This window comes from Tamandua tetradactyla, chromosome 2 (assembly GCF_023851605.1).
Source record: "Tamandua tetradactyla isolate mTamTet1 chromosome 2, mTamTet1.pri, whole genome shotgun sequence".
In the NCBI taxonomy this organism is placed as follows: domain Eukaryota; kingdom Metazoa; phylum Chordata; class Mammalia; order Pilosa; family Myrmecophagidae; genus Tamandua; species Tamandua tetradactyla.
In genome coordinates this window covers 72782529-72802891 of record NC_135328.1, presented here as the reverse complement: position 1 = coordinate 72802891, position 20363 = coordinate 72782529, and the positions used below count along the sequence as shown (strand labels likewise).

The window sequence follows — 20363 nt, the reverse complement described above, 5'->3', positions numbered from 1 at the left end:
CAAACACAAGGGGTTTAGGAGCTCTCTTCCTTGTAACATGGAGACAAACACGCATTTACCAAAAATGCTAAAAATAAATGCATTGTGATAGATTTGTCAGCTAAAATTTTAAATTATAAATTCAGCTTAATGCTATTGTACAGCATATGGTCCTTTAAGAAAAATGTCTGAAGAGGCTTTTCTGGTTCCCTGAAGCTCCATCACTGCTTCTAGCGACCTATACTCTATTAGAAAAGTTGTATTATATGGAGAAAAAGAGGTACAACACGACCTAGATTTAAAAAATGAAAAAGTAAAACATGAAACTCTCTGGCTTCAGCAGCATTACTCTTAACTATGGAATGTTACATCCCTGTCCACGTTCTCTCCACTTCAAAGGACAAAAATAAGAAAGCAGAAGAAGCAATGGTCAAGGACCCCTCTGCTTAGGGGAAATGGTGAGCAGTAAACCCAACTCATCTCATTTAATTAGCTTGAATCATCTACTCAGAAGGCCATAGCTGGCCACCATAAGATAAACATTGCAGGGAAATGCTTTCTAGGCAAGCAAATCGGTACCAGCAGCACCAGTTTGGGACTTGAAGCTAAATAGGGCTAGATGATTCAGAATATGCTAATGAAGGAAAATATGAGGGTTTCTCTGAGAAAAGTATGCCAAGAAAAAGCACATAGCCATCATGATTTATAGGAACTTTAAAAAGAAATGAAGGTCTACTTGCTTTACATGTACACGGTATAAGTTCAATGGCTTAGAATTTTATTCTAAGGTATAAGGCATTTTTCCATTTAAGAGCTACCCATTGCCCATTATTATCACCTAATAGCTGAATAAAAAAAAAATTGCAGGTTTTTGGTTTTCATTTCTGGTAAAGAAAATAAATTCATTCTGAACACCATTAACTATAAAAATGAAATAAGGCAATGATGGCAAATTTATGTTTCATTATCCACTAGAGTTCCTATTAAGAATATATTAACAATCCCTGGGAATTAAATGTTCCATTAGGAAGCATTAGATTAGCAATAAAGCAGCCTCTATTCAGGCTGAGTCACCTAAACCAGTGGCCCTCAACTTAGCATGCATCAGGATAACCTGAAGGGCCTGGTAAATAGTCCCACTCCCAGAGTTTTATTCAGTAAGACTGGGTTAAGATTCAAGAATATATATTTCTAGAAGAAAGATGCTGCTCCTGCAGTGCAAGCACCCCTTGAGAACCACTGACTTACCAGGTGGCAGTGAGCTAAGTCCACCTATGGGCTCAGGTGCTTGGGATGGGCTCGCAGTTAAGAAATGGGCTTTCAACTCTACAAATAAAATCACTATCTTCTCCCCTACACGGGACATGACTCTCTGGGGTGTAAATCTCCTTGGCAATGTGGACATAACTCCTGGAGTTGAGGTACCTGGCACTGTGGGATTAAGAAAGTCTTCTTGACCGAAGGGGGAAAGAAGTGAAATAAAATAAAATTTCAGTAGCTAAGAGATTTCAAGTAAGAGTTGAGAGGTCATTCTGGAGGTATTCTTATGTATTATATAGATATTCCATTTTAGCTTCTAGTGTATTAGAATAGCTAGAAGGAAATACCTGAAACTGTTTAACTATAATCTAGTAGACTGGATTTTTAATGATGATTCTATGACTAGATAGCTTTTACAGAGTGGCCATGTGATTATGAAAATCTGTAACCGACACTCCCTTTATCCAGGGTGTGGGCAAATGAGTAAGATAATAAAGACAACTAAACAAATAAATAATAGGGGGGGATAACAGATATGTGATGCTTTGGGTGTTCTCGTTTATTTAATTTTCTGGAGTAATGAAAATGTTCTAAAATTGATTGTGGTGATGATGTACAACTATGTGATGATACTGTGAGTCGCTGATTGCATACTTTGGATGAGTATGTAATAAGTGAATATATCTCAATAAAATTGCATTTAAAAAAAACAGAGAAAGATGGGCTTTCTATATCACCAGTGAAATCCAGTCTTACTTCATCAAAAAATTCTCCTTAAGAAAGAATGACTTAAAAGGTGTGAATCACAGGGACAAAAAAGAGCATTTCCGTTGCTTTAAAAGCATATATCTGGATTGCTAAGCATGGACTTTGTAATTAACCCCATTAGCAGTTTGTGTGATAGAACTACGAAATATTCACTAATGTAAACAAGAAAGAATGTATTTTACAAATTCTCACTAGAGAATATATTTTTTCAATACAGCAAAACTTATCGGCCATTCTCCCAAGGTTCTTGATGATGGTAGGTATTTCGTTACCAGAACTCTAAGGGTGGTGCCTCCTATGAAGCCAGTTAGCAGTACAGAGGGGCATAACATGGGCTGCATCCAAGCAAATTCAGATCAACTTAATTGATTCTCACTTGAAGAATTAAAAACTTGGCCTGACTTTTCCTTCTGTGATTAATCTACTGCTTTCTTTAAAATAAATTTACAGATATTATAACATACAATGCATCTTCACCAATGTTATTTTAAGAAGAAGAGAGAATGAAGGAAACACAAAGATAGAAAAGAAAAAAAAAATGACCATATATACATTATTTTCACACCCACAAAATCCTAATATGGCTTAAGTATGTGTATGGCTCTATGGGTGATTTTTTTCCTTCTTCCCATGTTTCTATATTTTTAAAATGAACTTGTATTGCTTATATTAGAAAAGTATATCCATACTTCATTTTAAAAATCCATACTCAAATCCATATTTCCAGCTTTTCTGCAAGTAAAAAGCTTTGGCAGAAGAACCACCTTACATATGGAAATTTTAATATCTATGTTAGGCTTCTCATTTCAGTTTTGTTAAAACAACATTAGGCATAAATACATTTTTAACACTCAAAAGTACATGCCTATACACACAGCATGGACCTGGAAAACAGCCTTAATAGCAATTACCAGTTTGGATGTAGTGTTATCCTCCCTAGGAGAACTAGTTGCATACTGCTGCATTAAACTCTGCTTTTTTTTTTATAACAAAAATAAGACTGTTTTTTATACTTTTAAGGAGGAGGGGGCTACTCTCAGGCAGCGGCTTGGAAATAAAGATTATAGCATCTGTAAATTTATTACAAGCCATGAAACAGGCTTCAAACCTGCACCTTCAGGGTGGAAATGACTCAAGCTCACTCACTACACCCCGCAATCTATTTTTGTCCATGCATATTTATGAACAATTCCAGCAGAAAATTGCATTTTCTGGCCCACGTATACCTTTGATGTGCTCTAGAGGCAAGACTGCTGTATTGGAAGGCAGAATATTTCAGAATCTACCTGTCGGAGAGAGTGAAAAATCATCCCGAGAGACTGCCTACTTACCAGTAACCTGGTCAACAAGAATACGGGAAGTAATAATGCGTCCATATTGTGAGAAAAGCTGTTCCAACTCCTTCTGGGTCATAGTTTTTGGAAGTCCACTGACATATAAATTTGCATCTCTGATAGAAGCTGAACTTGGGCGGGCATAGGACACCTAGAAAGGGGAAATAAAATTAAATGTCATTGAACACTCAGTCACCTTCCTTCAGAAACTCAAAGGCTGCCTAAGTTTAGTAGTTTCTCCATAAGGAGAATTCAAACAATGAAGTTAAAGCATGCCCGGCTCTAACCTCTTTACTCATTTTGGGGAAAATGTCAGACAAATGGGTAATGCCATTATCCTGGGTAAAGGAGTGAGTACAGGATCTGTAAGTTCTCAAAACAGACCAGTGCATGTACCATTCAGAACTTTTCATGACAACAGGTTATGTTTAATGGTCCCCAAATTAGGGACTTAGGCCCAATCCTTTCAAATTTAAGGATTCTAAATTAATCGGATATATGTTGTGACTTCTTTTCCAGCCTTTTTCAACCAGGGGCATGTTAGTGACAAGTTTCTAAAAAATTTACCCTATTATCAGTAAGTGTATACTTTTGATTTATTCCAAAATAACTTTCTTGGCTTCCACAAATTCCAAGAAATGTAAATATATAAATGAGTTATGTCTCTCTTTATACTTTGTCCATTATCTTCTTGTCCACAAACTTTTTTAACCTTGGTTTTTAAAGGTCTAAAGTCCTTTTACTGGCATTTTAAATAGCCTTTTGCAAGCTTCTGATCTTGGGACACCATAGAAGTGTGCAAAATTTGACAGAATGGAATTCAAAATAAGTCTGCACGTAACTGCTTACAACCATCAGTCTCCTTGTAAGTCCCATGAGGGAAGACACTACTGCCTCATTCACCACTGTGTTCTCACTGCCTGGTATGCTAGACTATCTGCTGGGGAAAGCCTACCCAATACCCCTTTAATTATGGGCCCACAGCAGCTTACAGGACCACAGAGTTCAAGAAACAGTTCACCAACTCATCTAGATCCTTTATCTGGACTACAATTGTTTGTCTATAATCTGTTGGGCCAATTTTTAGATAATTCTGAGTTTCACGAACTCTTCCTGACCATATGCTCTGTTTTGACTGTAAAATCTCTGGCCTGGCCAATTTCAAGCACGAAAATGTCACTATATATTCCATTTTCCACATCATACATACTAATGGCCAATGGTTCTAACTCTGGGATTGACTGCTAAGATACCATGATATGACTACTCTTGCCAGCTCATTTTATCCATTAGTATCCACCTCTAATTCAGTTTACTAATTAAAAAAATCGCTTTTATTACAAAAAATGAATAAAAATATTTCCAGTTCATACTAATATTTAGATAACTTTTTGTATGAAATACCAACTATCTATAGTTTAAATTATGCCCACAGTACTCTCTCTGCATTATCACCATTTTTTATTTTCCAAAAAAAAAAAAGGGTAAACAAGATTTTATACAACTTGATAGAGGTCTTGCTGTCTTTGACCCCTGTCCCAGTTATGTTAACATTTAATACTCCTAACCTTTATTTAATCAGTTTGTTCCTTAATAAATGAAATATTTATTGTTCCAAAAGTTATACAGCCAATCCTCATTATTTGCACAGTCCACATTTGCAAATTTGCCTAACGGCAAGAACTTTATTTTTAGCCTTCAAATCAATACTCGCATGCAATGAGTATTTCACAGTGATCTGCGGACATGTCTAGAAGAACAATGAAAAAACTCTCAGTCACCCAATGCGAATGTTTCCAGTTCAGATCAAATGAGGTAACAATACTCCGCCTTCTTGTTTCAGCTCCATCTTAAAACCAAGTGTCTTGTTTTTGCAGTATATCTGATGACACTTTGGTGTTTTGTTGGTGATTCCATCATTTAAAACTGCCCCCAAGTGCAGTGATGAAGTGCTGTCTAGTGTCCCTAAACTCAAGAAGGCTGCACGCTGCCTTACAGAGAGAATATGTGTGCTAGACAAGCTTTATTCAGGAATGAGTTACAGTGTTGTTGGCCATGGAATTTAATGCTCAGGAACCAACAATACATACTAAATAACATGTCTTTAAGCAGAAACATGTATAAAACAAGTTCATAGGTTGACAAAAGCATGGCCTAGAAGCTTGCCGGAACTTAACCCTGCATTTCGCTTAGAAGCAGCGGCTCATTTTGATTAATTCAGTTTCCATGATGACTTTAGAACATCTCTACTGCGAATGATGAGAAGCAAATGAATTTTAAATTTACAATAGCACTGTCCAGTCCAAAAGAAACAAGGGATTTGGAAAAATGGTAGAAAGGAAATAAATAACTAGTCACTCCTCTTTTTTCTTTATGTGCAAACACTTAGAAAAAATGAAGACTGGGGAACTTAAGTGTTAATGAAAAATAAGAAATATAGGTCAATTTTAAGTGATTACCAAAATAATTTGAATGGAACCTAGTCTTGGGATTGCTACAAATGGATTTAACATAAAGTCCCCAAATCATACATTTACTCAGTGATGTGAACATATGAATACCCCATTTCTTTTCTAGACAACAAGTCTCAATTATATAGGGAAGCTAAAAACACTTTTACTTGGACCCCTATAGTTATCTGAACTCCACAACTTAATTTCAGTGGCAGGGAGCTCTGTCCAAGTGAGCTATTCTCTTTCACATCCTGTGACTGAACTTCTCATCATGTAGAGCCACTCCCCATGGGCAAGGGGCTAAGCATCTCTACATTCTCTAAGGGGTAACTTTCAATGATTGACGAAGCAGGATGGGACTGGCAAGCAGCTCTATGATGTGCTCAAGCACGACCTGAGGCAGTGTAACAGTGGTTAAAGTGATGGCTCTCTAACCAGACGGCCTGGACTCAAATTAGATTCAATTCACTATGGGCTCTGTGAACGTGGGCAAATTCTTCAAGCCTGTTTTCTCATAAATGTCCTACTATATGGCTATTAGGAATAATTAAATAAAATAACCCATAATCCATATAAACAGTTTAGCACAGAGCCCAAAAACCTAGGTGACTACATTATAAATATACTTTACCTCTGCATATATCTGAGAAAGTAGGTAAAGACTCAGACCATTAAAGCTGACTGTAACCCGAGTCCATTACAGTGTTCCAGAATAATGTACTCATGCAGTGACATTCACCACTTTATGCATTTCATGTGAGTGTGGGTGGAGTGTTTTAAAAGTTATCCTAAAATATATTTAGGAAAATGGATTTATATTTAGTGCTTATATAAAAGCCTTGAAAACATACTTGGGTCAGTTATGGTATCTTTTTTTCCCTCAATACACAGTCTTTAGTTCCCATGGCTTCTTTAATTACCAGCCATTCAAAGGATTCCAAGAACCTTCTAAAAACAGTATTTTCCAGTAACTTTGTCAAAGAACTGGATTTTTCATTACCTTAGGCAAAAAAGAGATGATTAGATTATATATAATCCAAGGGGCAGGAAACAATGTTTACATTTAACATTTAGGGGCTTATAAGACTTAACCATTTTCAAAGAAGCATTTTCTAATACAATATCTTGTTTGTGCCTCACATTAATTCCATGAGGTAGACAGGACCACATTAGTATTTTACAACTGTGGAATCAGGCACAAAGAAAAGAATGTGCCTCACAACTAGCAATGGATTGTGGATTTGAACTCAGACCACCTGACTCCAGATGCTTGTCTCCTCACCAAGTGTTCTTTTCACAATACCACACTAACTAAGTTACCGTATCAGTTCACTTGGTCTGAGAGTACAGAATAATTAAATGTCTTCGTTGTTTCTTTTTTAAAAAGGACACACCCAGAGAAATCAGGTAAGGATTTAAGAGTTAGGAGAGTAAGGCAGGGGCATAACTGAGATTAATTAGAGAAATTATACATCAAAAATAGATTTTGAAATCAGTTTAATAATTAATTCTTAGAATGTAATGAGCAATTCTCCCCTTTCAGGAAACAAAGATCTAAAAAAAGACAACTGCATTCTTCTCTAGACCAACGCGTCATGGCTCATCCCTACACCTTTATTAAAATTTCATGGAATTATGGCAACCCCAGTACTGGGGACATACCCAGGAGATCTGAAAGCAGGGACCCAAACAAACATTTCCACAGTGATGTTCACAGCAGCATTATGCAGTTGCCAAAAGATGGACACAACCCACGTGTCCACCAACAGATGAATGGATAAACAAAGTGTGGTGTATACATATGATGGGGTATTACTCAGCTGTAAGAAGGAATGAAATTTCGAAGTACTCAACAACATGGATGAATCTTGAGGGCATTATGGTAAGTGAAATAAGTGAAACACAAAAGGACAAATACTGTATGATCACATTGATATGAACCAATTAAATATATAAACTCATAGACATAAAATATAGGTTACAAGGATATAGAAGGAAGCTAAAGAATGGAGAATGGTTGCTTAGTAGGTGCAGAATGTTCAACTAGGTTGAACTTATTTCAAGATCTGTAAATGGACAGAGTAACAGTAGCATGTTATTGTGAGGATAATTGTTATTGTGAGGACAATTAAACATTTGTAAATGGGCAGAGGTGACAGTAGCATGTTATTGTGAGGATAATGAATGGTGTGTAAGTGCAGTGGAAAGGGGAAGTATAGGTGATGCACGTAACCAGAAAGAAAATTCAGGTTAAACATGGGAATGTATAACACAATGACTCCTGTGGTGGCAATGTCTGTGATTAACTGCACAAACATTGAGAAGTCCTTTCATGGACTAGAGTAAATGTACAATACTATTACAAGGAGTTTTAAATAACAGAGGGGTATATGGAAAAATGTACCTAATGCAAATCACAGCTTGCAATTAACAGTAATATTTTAAGTCTTTCATCAACAGTAACAAGTATACCACACCTATACTATGGATCAATAATATGGGGGGAAAAGAAATATGGGAGGATTAGGGTTTGCTTTTTTATTTTTATTTCTTTTCTGGAGTAATGAAAATGTTCTAAATTTGATCATGGGGATGTATGCACAATTATGTGATGACACTGTGAGCCAGTGATTGTATACTTTGGATGATTTCTATGGTGTGTGGATGCATAGTAATAAAATTGCATTTATAAAAATTTAATGGGATTAAAGCAGCTTCTTTTCCCTTATTCCTGCTTCATACAGGTGTTACTGTGATCAGCATCTTCTCTTCCAGGAAAAGGAAAACTTTTTTTTATTCCATTTCAAAGGATTATAAACACAAAATATACCTAGACCAAAGTAGAAAGAAGACTTGCAACGGGATACAGACTTGCATTTGGAGATTCAAATCAGTTCCAGATCAAATTTGTATATCTGACAATTATCGGTGACCTTTCTTCATTTTTATTTTTCCATAGATTTGGAGCTCATACAGGTACCTTGCTTTAATGTTCACCTAGAGAACCACACTGGGGACTATTTCAGCTTAGTCTATCTTTCGAGTGCTCTAAGACTAAGCTCCCTTGGAGAAGACCCAAGTGAAGATTTGCTTTACGCCTAATTCTGTATTAGAAATACTTCAGTACAATGAACCTCCAAGCACATGTACCAGTGGGGTCAAAACAGCTTCTTTCTTCACCTCGTGCAAGCTGTTCTCCAGACTACATTCACTGGATTAATAGCTGGGTTTAGATTTTAAATTTCACTGCCATTTAAACAGGTGAATATTTAATGCCTGAGGAGCAAGGTTATGAAATGTCAAAACTACTAAGTGAAGGATCTAATTTAAGAGGCAGCCAGAGAGACTGCAATTTAAATATTTAAAGATGATACAGCGAATACAACAGTGAACACCAATCTACTCCAAAGATAGCAATTTAAAACTCAGGTTTATTCTGAAATTTCTCACAACCTTATAAGTGATATAATAAACATAGACAAGCAATACTGGGATGACTGGAAGGGACAGTAAGGGAAGCGTTTAGATATGCCAGGCAAATGAATTCTCTAGCCAATGGTTTCTCAAACTGTTCTTCAAAACTGAGATTAGACTGGACAAGAAAGAGATAAAAATAGATTTATCAAAGTAATTAGGTTTTGAAAAGTGGATAGTTTGAAACACAATCTATTCCTTGTAATTAAAAACTCATTTCTTCATCAGCAACTAAAAATAATTATACACTAAACATGCAAAGATGAGTAACACATATACTAAGTATGGGTTATCAAAATTCAAATTAATAAAAAAGTACAAAGAATTAAAAGGAATGAAAAATCTAACTGATAAGAACTGGTATTTTATTAATGTACATAGTAAAGTTTAAAATCTCAATACATTGCTTTCAAAAGAAGTCCATCCAAATGCTTTCGTCCAAAAATATTACTGCTCTAATTTCTCTGATTCATCAGCCGAAAGTTCAGTGATGGGGCACTAATACCAACAGATTAAAACCATAAGATCCATAAGTGAACAAAGCAATTCTTTTTTATTTTTTAACTAAGGACATCTGAAAAACCACCCACTGACAAAACCTCCATTTAACAACCTTTTTTCACTCGTCAATTTTATCCATTTTATCACTACAAACATTAAACCTGAAAATTAGATACTTGCCACTTGAAATTTTTTTTTGAAACACTCCACTCATTCTCTCCAGATGAAAGGAGTGGAAAAGGTCATAGTTAAGCCTATTGAAACTGAGAGTTAATTGCTGCTCACATAAAAAAAAATGGAGTCCTGACAGGACTGTTTAAAAAGTAACACTATCACTAACTAAAGGTTGGTTCTGGGTCTGGTGGGCAGTAGCAAAGGTCTTGAAATAACATCAAGGTTTTATATGGACAGCTGGTTAGACAGGACCCTCCAAAAGAGCTCAGAAGAGAAGTACACAGAAGGATATTCTATAACCACGATTCAGGCACAGGCCTCAAAATTCACCCCAAAGTAGGAAGTATACTTTGATCTGCTTCTAAATGTAAAACCCTACCAGGAATAAATAGGTCTCTAACACACATCAAGGCATATGAATATTACAGTCCAAGATTAAGTTATGCATAAAGAAAGGCATGTTCGCAATGGGTTGCAAAAGAACAAAGCACACAACTTTAAAGATTAGCCCTGGCAAAGGTATTAGAGCTGAAGTTCCAAATACCTGGCTGAAAGTAATAATCGTATCTAACTAGAAGGCTTAGAAAAAGGTACTAACGATTAGGGCAGTCACCTTTCTCCAAGACACAGAATTTAGAAAACTACATCAATGTAAAGTACATATGAAACCTCACATTTTTATTTAGACTGGATTTGTTGAACACTTTAAAACTATTCAAAAATTATTTTAATCCAAGCAGGACATTCAGACAAATCATAAAATACATCTGATTGTCATTCCCTGCTTAAAATCCCTCGGGGACTCCCTAATCCTTTAAGATTAATTCCAAATTTCTTAGTTCTTGATGCTCAGGGCACTGACACAGTTTTCTTATATAACCCGCATACTACCTGCGATAGTTTCCCAAAGCTTCCTGCTCTCTCACTTCTGTGTTTCAATAAACTATTCCTTCCACTCATCTAAATTTTAGTCATTTCAGACCCTGCATGGACCCTATGTAGTCAGTTCTCATCAGTCTTCTCTGTTCTGAGTTGGTACCTCTCATGTGTTCACACGCTGCACTATATGCATTGCTCTGTTAAGTTCTTTACTGAGCCAAGATGTACTCCTCTGCTACGTGTCTTGTGACTTGTGACTGGCTTAACTCCTTGAAATAAGAAACCTTGCCTTTATCCAACACTTTGTAGTCTCTAGAATCTACAGCACATTTACTGCAATGGAGATGACTTGTGATAACACAAAAATTTCAGAGTAAATTTTTGTAATCCTGTCTAGAAAGAGGCCACAATCAGTGTGCAACATACCAAAAACCCCTAAGTAATGGGCAGCCTGAGGATTCCATTAAATATTTTGAAAATCAAATGGCACTTCTCAAATTAGGGATACAGTCCCTAAATATAACAGAGTTTTCCATAGAACAATCGTTACTGAAAGAAAAAAAAATCTTAATTTTGGAGCAAAAAGAAACTATAATTTACTTAGTCCAATTTTTTTGTTTTTAGGAAAGGAGTTTTGCAGAACGGCAAAAAGACATGCCCAAAGACACACAATAAAGGAGTTGGGGTACTGAATCTTCATCAAGGGTTTTCCATTACACCACTGGCTACAAAACACAATCATTGAAATTATGAACATTTCTAGCTAAATGACAATTATTAGGAAGATGATCAGACATTTACAAGGAGATGTCAGAGGAGAAATTCAAGAAGATAAGAAGTTTATCTTCACTAAATAAAGATTATTTTCTACATCCACATAAAGAATTAGGAAACAAAAGAAAATGAGATTCTCTTAGAATAGTTATCTATATCTTCTACTAGTGCCTGACAATTATTTAGGAAGTGACTGAAAAAAATCTAATACTTGGAGAGTGAAGAGAGGGAAGTCAAACTAAGAATTCTGAGACAAGTGCTTTATACCAATTAAATTAAGATGTGCCTAGAATAACCAGAATTTTATTGGTATTAAAACTCTGCCTGTTTTTTTGTTGTTGTTGTTTGCTTGTTTCTTTTAAATTATACACCATTTACCAAAAACGGAAAACAGCAACTGGTTGTTGTACACCAGAAGAGATTTTCCAGTCGCACATCATTTTCAAGTTTTTAGTGAAACACCATTAAATAAATTCAAGGCAGCTGATTTTTAGATTCAACTTATAAAGATATGGCTCAGAATAAGTGATGTCATAAGAATAACTGATCATACATAACATTGCTAAAGGCAATACTAAAACTACTGAATAGCTACAGAGAAAGAAAAGTATGTTGACTGTAAGATTCGTATTAAGGAACTAATCATAAACTGGAGATCTGACAAATTAGATTTCCCTTTCACAAGTCTTAAACTTAGCCTCTGAAAAAGTCCAATGTGCACAGTCTAAATGCAACGAAAAACAGTTTCATCCATGTGCACCAATCAAATGAGGGTCCAAATCACTGTTCTGACAGGCATCATCGTTTTTTTTTAGTGTCACAGGATCTGCCAACATCTACCTTACAAAAGCCTAGAGACATTAGCTGCTCTTTTATAGCCTTTCTGCTGTTTATAGGACACAGGTGGTTCAACAAGGAGATCTCGTGTTGGTGAAAGCAAACAGCAGGGATTTCATGGTCAAGATATTTTTGAAAACAACTTAGACCACAAATGCCTTCCACATTCCTAAATATTTCAGCCAGCAAAGAATTTAACAAAAAAATACAACGCAAGTTGAGCGATGGTAGTGACGTGACAGCTCTGTCATGGGACTTAAAACGAATACGCCACTGCAGGGGTGATGAACTAGTTATTCCAAGGTCTAAGCAGGAAACTGCCAACTGAAATATCCCACATTCCATTTCCAATCTCACAAGTTCGCTTAGGCCATTAAAATTTAATAAAGTGATTAGAAACTCAAGTGTTATGAGGGAAAAAGTAGATGGGAGCTTCAGCTGTAACCCCCAGAGTCCAGTCCTACTCTCTGTATTCGGAAAATTTCTGCAATGGTTAAGAATGCTGAATTTCTTACTTTTCACATTAAAAATGAGAAATGACCTTGTATTTACTTGGCCACGTAAATTTTTAAAATACCGAGAAACATGAATAGGCTGGAATTGAGGGAAATATGAGTTAGTTTAGTTCTAGGTCAAAGGCAGGAGAGAATGCATCAATAGTGGTGAGGCTCTGACCACAACAGAGCATACTACAAAGGCTTCAAAACGAACTTGGAGCCAAAAAGTAATGCGTGACCTAGAGTACAGAGTTAAGGAGGAGTAAAGATCCAGGGTATAGAGTCACACAGAGGAGGGGCAGGTCTTTGTTCTTTTTATTATTTACCAGCTATATGATTCTGGAATAATTTCCTTTGGTCCTCTGAAGCTTCAGTTTCTTTATTTGTAACTTGATATTAACAATAGCATTTACCTGATAGGGGACCTTTGAAGATTAAATGTGATAATCTACATAAAACTATTAGCATTGAGCTGGAGAGCCATAAAAATATAATGTTTCAATCATAATGTTATGTATAGATACCTAATATTGGTTATAAATATATATATAATCATAACACTACAGATAATGATAGCACTTCAGTATTTATTAAAGGATTACCATGTACCAGCCACTGTTCAGGGTATGTTCTGGGTACGATTATTTGATTCTCACAGCAAGTCTATGAATTGGCTATTATAATAACTAATTCATATAATGCCCAATAATCACTTTTTTCTTATAGAAGAAAAAAACTAAAATACAGGAGTATAGTATAGATATGTATAGACAGATAGTATCTGAATTCAGATAAGGAGACACCGAGGGGATGTGGCATAAGGAAGATGTATGCGCATAAACAGAAAAATAGTTCAAAGATTAAATAAACTTTCTTCCAAATCCACGGCAATTACTATAGAAATTAATTTCTGAATATTACATGTCCTTTGTTAGACTAACACAGATGAGTGCTAGAAAGTACGCAGGCTGGCCGGATTGTAGTGTCATATGGAGATTTGACATTCAGCAGAGATAAGTGGGCTGACATGAAAAGACCTACTTAATTTTATTTCTCCAACCAAACTATTACATATTAAATCCTACTTCTTCACTTTCTCTCAGAGAGACCTATTAGAGCCTAAACCCAGTAACGTTCTTGAGATGTAAAATGAGAAACAGGGGTACTTTTTTGGGAGACAGTTGGCAGACAGTTGGCAGGACTTCATGGACTAATATCTAGCTTCAGGTAAGGGTTACGTGTATGCTCCTGAATGTGGGATGGGTTAAGAATCACCATGTAACCGTGATTTGATTTTCTATTTGGAATAATATACTGACCTTAAAATTTTGCAGTATGAAAAATACTGAGGATGCTATACTAATAGGTAGTATTGCAGAATTTTTACTTTAGTCCCTTCAACTTCAGAGAGACTTAAAAAAAAGAGAAATCTCGATACTTAAGTACATTAGTCTGGGGATTCATCAATACTGCAAAACACCAGACTGCCTCCAAGCTTCCCCCGCCCATGGTAACAGTTCTGGGATTCAGTTGCAATGCATTTATTTTGTTAGGTTTTAAGCTCCTTGAGCTTTTAAAACAATTCTTAAATATTCACCCACTGTACAATCCCACCTACCTAGGAAGCACTCCAAAGACTATATCCACAGACTCATGCAGGAGCTATTCCTGGATTACCTCTCGGACAAGAGGATTAGAAGTCGTGATGCCTTCCCAAACCACCAGGCTTTTCATGCTTCATCAGAAACAATCCAGATTAAACTGGCCTGAAAAACAGATGCACTCATCCAATTCTCAGAAGCCATTCTCCAATAAATGGCTTTTTAAGGGTTCTTTCAAGATTCTAAAACCTAGTCAGATGAGATCTCTAACAGAAATCAAGTTATCAAGATAACGGTTGCAACTTCACCTCCAAAAACAGACCTAAAATATAATTTATGTAACATGTGGGCACCCAGTATGTCTAATGCACTGTCAACAGATTAAAACGCCAAGTTAGAAAAGTTAAACCTAAGGAAGAACTACACACTGCCAGGTGCAAGTTAACTGGAGCTGTTTAAGAATAAATTGTGTACAATAAAGAAAAAAGATTCTCATCGAGCCAATTTCAGTGGGTTATACATCCTAAAACTGTCAACCATTCAATCTAAAGTCTGAGTGAGAGAAAAAGAATATATGAGACAGAGAGATGACTGACAAAAGACAGGGGCTGATAAACACTATGTAGAAAAATCTCACATAAAAGGAAAAAAGTAATTAGATCTTCATTTATTGTGAGAAAGAAAGAGCAGTCCTTCCCCATCCTTCATTGTACTACATCCTCAGTGTGTAGCAAGGCCCACCAGGAAGTGTCAGAATTTGGCTTCATATGTATCTAACCACAGCCCCAAAATTAAGGGTGGGTTAAAAAAAAATCTCTAGGAAGTTTCATGTCTAATTTCAGTTAAATTGTGAATTCATCCATCTTTGAGCACACAGAACACATCTTCACTGCTTCTTGTAAATTGATATATTGAAACTTTCTCATTCAGAAATGTTTAAAAACTTAAGTACTCTGGTAAAGTGTTCCAAAGACAAAGATATCTGTTCTCAGAGAGTAGACCACCAAAGAGAAGAGAAATGCACTGTACAGTGAAAAATAAGTGCCTTTATGACCAAATAAAACTTGGTAAATGATGACAGTAGCATAGCTGGTACAGGCAGCATATGATCCGAGACATGGAAAAGAAAATAAGACTTGCATATTCAGGGATGAAGAGTCCAGCAGGGCTGTAATAAAGAATTTTGTGGTACACTGTCAATACTGGACACTTAATCTTCCCTTGCCAAAAATAAGCTGGGGGGCAGATTCTAGAACCCTTAAATATCAGGGTGAAACTTTCATGAGAGGGGAGTGACAGTCTAAATATTAGCAAGTCTCATCTGACAGAAATGTATGAAAGCAGTGTATGGAGATAGTTTCTCAACATAATCTAAGTGAAGATAATAGTCAAAATTAATGGCGGTAGTAACAAAGCTAATTTAAATACCGTCATACAAGAAGTCTTCTTTTAGTTCTACAACTAGAAAGAAAACTACTTCACTGCAATATTAGTTCAGTTACCCAAGTGTTCTTTGACCTACTTATACCTATGGTAATGAAAATATAATGATCCCATTTCTAGTTGTACTGTACTGCATAGAGAAATTTCCTCTTGTTACCATTTTTAAATACCTTAAATGAGTCCCCTGAATTTTTGCAGAGCAAGGCCAAGTATGTATCTAGGAAATGAGTTAGTCTGCTCAAAATTCATCCCCCCAGTTCCTCTCACAAATTTGATATTCACTAAAGGGAGATGGATGTAAAATATGGGGGTAGGTTTAATCAAATTTTCTCACCAATTACTTTTGTATAAAGTTATTACTTGACATAAGCAGCACACTTTATAATTTTCAGATGTTTCTTCTAAAAAGTGCACATCACACAAATGCCTCTGTAACTTCAGAAGAGACATTCCTCTATATGCAATACCTTTCTTTTTTCACTGTTCTACACATTCTATTTTGTAAAATCCTGTCATCTCCAAAATCATCTGAGAGGCCCCTAAACAGCCACTGACATTTCCATTTCCATTGCACTCTGCATTCACTCATTATATTTTATATAGCTATGATTTGGATGTAAGTGTTATCTCCTCTACTACATGATGACATCAAGAACAAGACTACCTGTTGTCATATTTTAACACTGCTCCAACATTAAATTAAGCTGTCTGGCATATAGTAGGCACTCAAAAATGCTTCCAGAATTAAATACTTTATTAATTACAAATATTCCTGTCCAGGATTGTATAACCATGGGAAATACATATTCCATTCAACACTAACCAAAACAGAACATCATACAATGATTAAGAGGTAAGAAAGTACTAATACAATCTATTAATTTCGATGGACAGCTCATTTCCGAACATAACATTCACATTGTTTTAACTAAAAAACAAAAATCGGGTGGGCCATGGTGGCCCAGTGGCAGAGTCCTTGCCGGCCATGCCGGAGACCTTCGATTCCCGGTGCCTGCCCATGTTAAAAAATAAACAAACAAAAATCATTTTATTTAATTCAACATTAGAGACTTTGCGGGCATTTTACTTACTAAAGAATGAAATATCTTATTCTTATTATTCCTGCTAGGTCAACATGACATAAAGTTAGGTTAAGACATTAAGTCGCACTCTTCTTTTTTTTGAAGGTAAGAAAACAGAGCATTGTCTACACTTGTATTAGGCTAATGTGCTCCCTCAGTTGGAATTCTTTGTAAACTTGAGTCCTTACAATTTGATTTTTATCTTGAGTGTTGTCACATCATGGTAAAATTATGGGACTTTTGTCTTCTCTCTACAACTTGAGCTGCTTAAGGGCAGAGACAGAATCTTCCAATTTTTATTCCCAGCAACCAGCAAAAGTGGTTTTGAATTGGATTTATTTGAAAGGCAACTGAAAAATAAAGTAGATGAAGACCTTCTGAGTCTTCAAGCTTTTTTTAAAGGACTTGTCAGTCTGGAAAGATAAAATTTGAACAAGGATAGAAAGTTTCTCAGATTATGAATGATATCAATAGGATATACCTGGATTTGGTCCCCATATTCTACAACATTCAAATGTTTTGGGAAAATAATGATAATTTCCTTATCTGTCATATTAAATAATTTTCTTAAATTCAGTAGCAGGGGCTTGCGGCCAGGTACTATCTAGCCACCATTTTTCATTTTCATTGTCACTAGACGATGGAATATTATTCAGCCATAAAAATAAATGAAGTACTGAGACCTGTTACAACATGGATGAGCATTAAAAACACCATGCTAGGTGAAAGAAGGCAGACACAAAAGACCATTTATGGTAGGATCCCATTTTTTAAAAATGTCCAGCGCACTCTTCTGATTATTTATAGATAGAGAATCACATCTGTGCTGCAGACCTCAGGTCTAATTCCACCCAAGGTGGTGGGGCATGCTGGATTTTCAAATGAGCCCTTCTAAAATTTTTTAATTCTTAAATCATCCCATATTTAGAGTTAAAAGAAGCAAAACCTCTCCATATTTAGATAAAATGCATCCATTATTATCCTTTCTCTAATCTATTTTCTACAGACCCTTAAGGCCTTTCCTATAATTTGTTTCTCTACTATAGCAGCAATTTTTTTTAACAAACATTTAATCCTTGAATTTCCTGATTAGCAAGGGCAACCCATAAACAGTAAGAATTAATCTTGCTAACAAATGCAAAAAGCTTCTGAGAAAATAAGAAACAGTTTAAAAACTATAAAAACGTTAAAAAAATAAATTCTCAACAGTATTTTCAGATCACTTAAGTCTCAAATACTTTTCTTTAAAAATAAAAACTCATGCAGTTAAATACTTTATTTGCAAATACTAAATTTATCCATCTTTGTCTTTTGCAGGAGGAAAAAAATACATGTATTTGATGGACATCAATAATTTCTAAAGCCAAAGACCTTACCCACAAGCTTCAAGACTGACTACTTGGTCTGATGTGGTTCCATGTAACTTAATAAGGCCCTAAAGGGACAGGATTCCTGAGCATGAAATAGTCATTTTTATTAAACTTTTAACGTACTTAAAAAAAACCATTCCCCAAATTTCCAAAGAAATATTTCTAACTAAAAAATTGTTCCCATTTAAGCAAAGGACAATATTTTTAAATTTTATTTTTAATTTTACTTTTTGTCTCAACAGTACCCCTTCAAATATGTTTTAAATTTAAAACAAAGTTTGTAGCCTACACCTATGTTATAAGCAAACCATGCAATGTCTAAGATTTAGTGTATTCATGGTCTGATATGACCGTATTAAGGATTTAGTATATGTCTACATGCACACACACATAAAAAGTTAGGAAACCCACTCTCTTTCAAGGTAAGCTTTCCTTATTACAAACTATATACCAGTTTGTTTGTTTTAAGGCAGAAATAGGGTGCATTGCCTATTGTATCCCTGCTCTCAAACAGGCCTTTGCATGTGTATATGACTTACATGTGTACACATACCCACAAACATGATAAAGGGAAAAAGGGATAATGGATATTTTACTATAAAATATGAATTTTATATTTTATAAAAATTGGCTCTTTTCCAGAGACAAAGAAGTTTTACCTACATATATTTTATGACATGAGTTATACTATCATGAACATTTTATTTAATATGCAATTTCTATGGGCTAACCCCTGAAACATTATTGAATGGTCTATAACTTTAAATCTACCAAGATATTTTCTCTTTTGGTATGATTGGACATTAGAGAATAATCACAATGATTATTTTTTAAATGAAATTATTTACAGGACTAATATTCCATTCAAAGACAATCCTTCATTCTCCAAGTATCTACCAGACACCTGAGCTATTTCCCAAAACAGCATTAAGAAAGATAATGACTTCATTCCTAGAGTCCTTGGTATGATGGTTGTGAAAATTTTACAAGAAAGAGGGGTTTTAATGAAAACACTGACAACTTTGAGTATACATAATGAAGACTGCATCATGCCATTTACATAAATCTCCTGCAGAAATTTAACGGGGGTGGACAAAAAGGAGGGAGATAACCACCTTTATTTTTATTCGAAGACAACCTTCTCTGGCTTCAGATCTGCTGAAGGACCTCACTTTGCTTTCAAATCCAGTCTGAAGTATTTAATTACACTGTCGGGAGCACTGAATGGTCTGGCACTGTGCCCTTTTCCCTGGTCTTGTTGACTGATAGCATCAATAACATTCACTGACTGTAATTAAACCGCCAAATAGTATCCCCTTTGCCACTTGGTAGATCAATGTTCTTTAATACTCAAAGAATAAAATACAAAGGTGAGAGAGGTGTTTTTGACCCTCACCTTCACAGTTCATTTGACTGTATGTGCCAAAGTAGTTTGTAGACAATACATATTTCACAATTCCCCCAAGATATTGGATAACAAAGAAGAACACTAAGGAAAATGCTGAAAGTTGGTGACTTTCTTATTCATTCATTTTTGCAAATCTGAGCAGGACAGACATTCTAAAACTTTTGGCAACTGTATGTACTGTTTCATACAGCTTTCAAGCAAAATTCAGCTTGCAAGTCAAAAGGTTTATAAATTAAAGCTACATATAGTTTTTTACCTTTTAAAAATAACTTAGGGGTGCGTGGGTGGTTCAGTGGTAGAATACTCGCCTGCCATGTGGGAGACCAGGTTCAATAACCGGCTCATGCACACCCCATCCCCTCCACCTCCCCAATCCCCCCCAAAACCTATTTAAAACATGAGATGTGTGAGACATGCTATGATAATAGAACAAATTCTAGACCAAGAAGCTCAAATATCCAGATAATGGAGAGGTGTGTGGATAGGAGCCTATAAATATGAGACAAATTTTCACTGCATTTTAAAAGCA

The 20363-nt window shown here is 35.6% G+C and overlaps 1 protein-coding gene across 17 annotated transcripts in view; it reads right to left on the bottom strand.

Annotated features, from left to right (window-relative positions):
• ELAVL2 (ELAV like RNA binding protein 2) overlaps positions 1-20363 on the bottom strand; it is a 557044-nt gene that overhangs the window by 426028 nt on the left and 110653 nt on the right. For all 17 annotated transcript variants that reach the window (XM_077148027.1, XM_077148030.1, XM_077148029.1 and 14 more), the window contains one exon: positions 3339-3492. In XM_077148027.1, coding sequence (XP_077004142.1) covers positions 3339-3492 — 154 coding nt within the window. The remainder of the gene's footprint in view (positions 1-3338; positions 3493-20363) is intronic.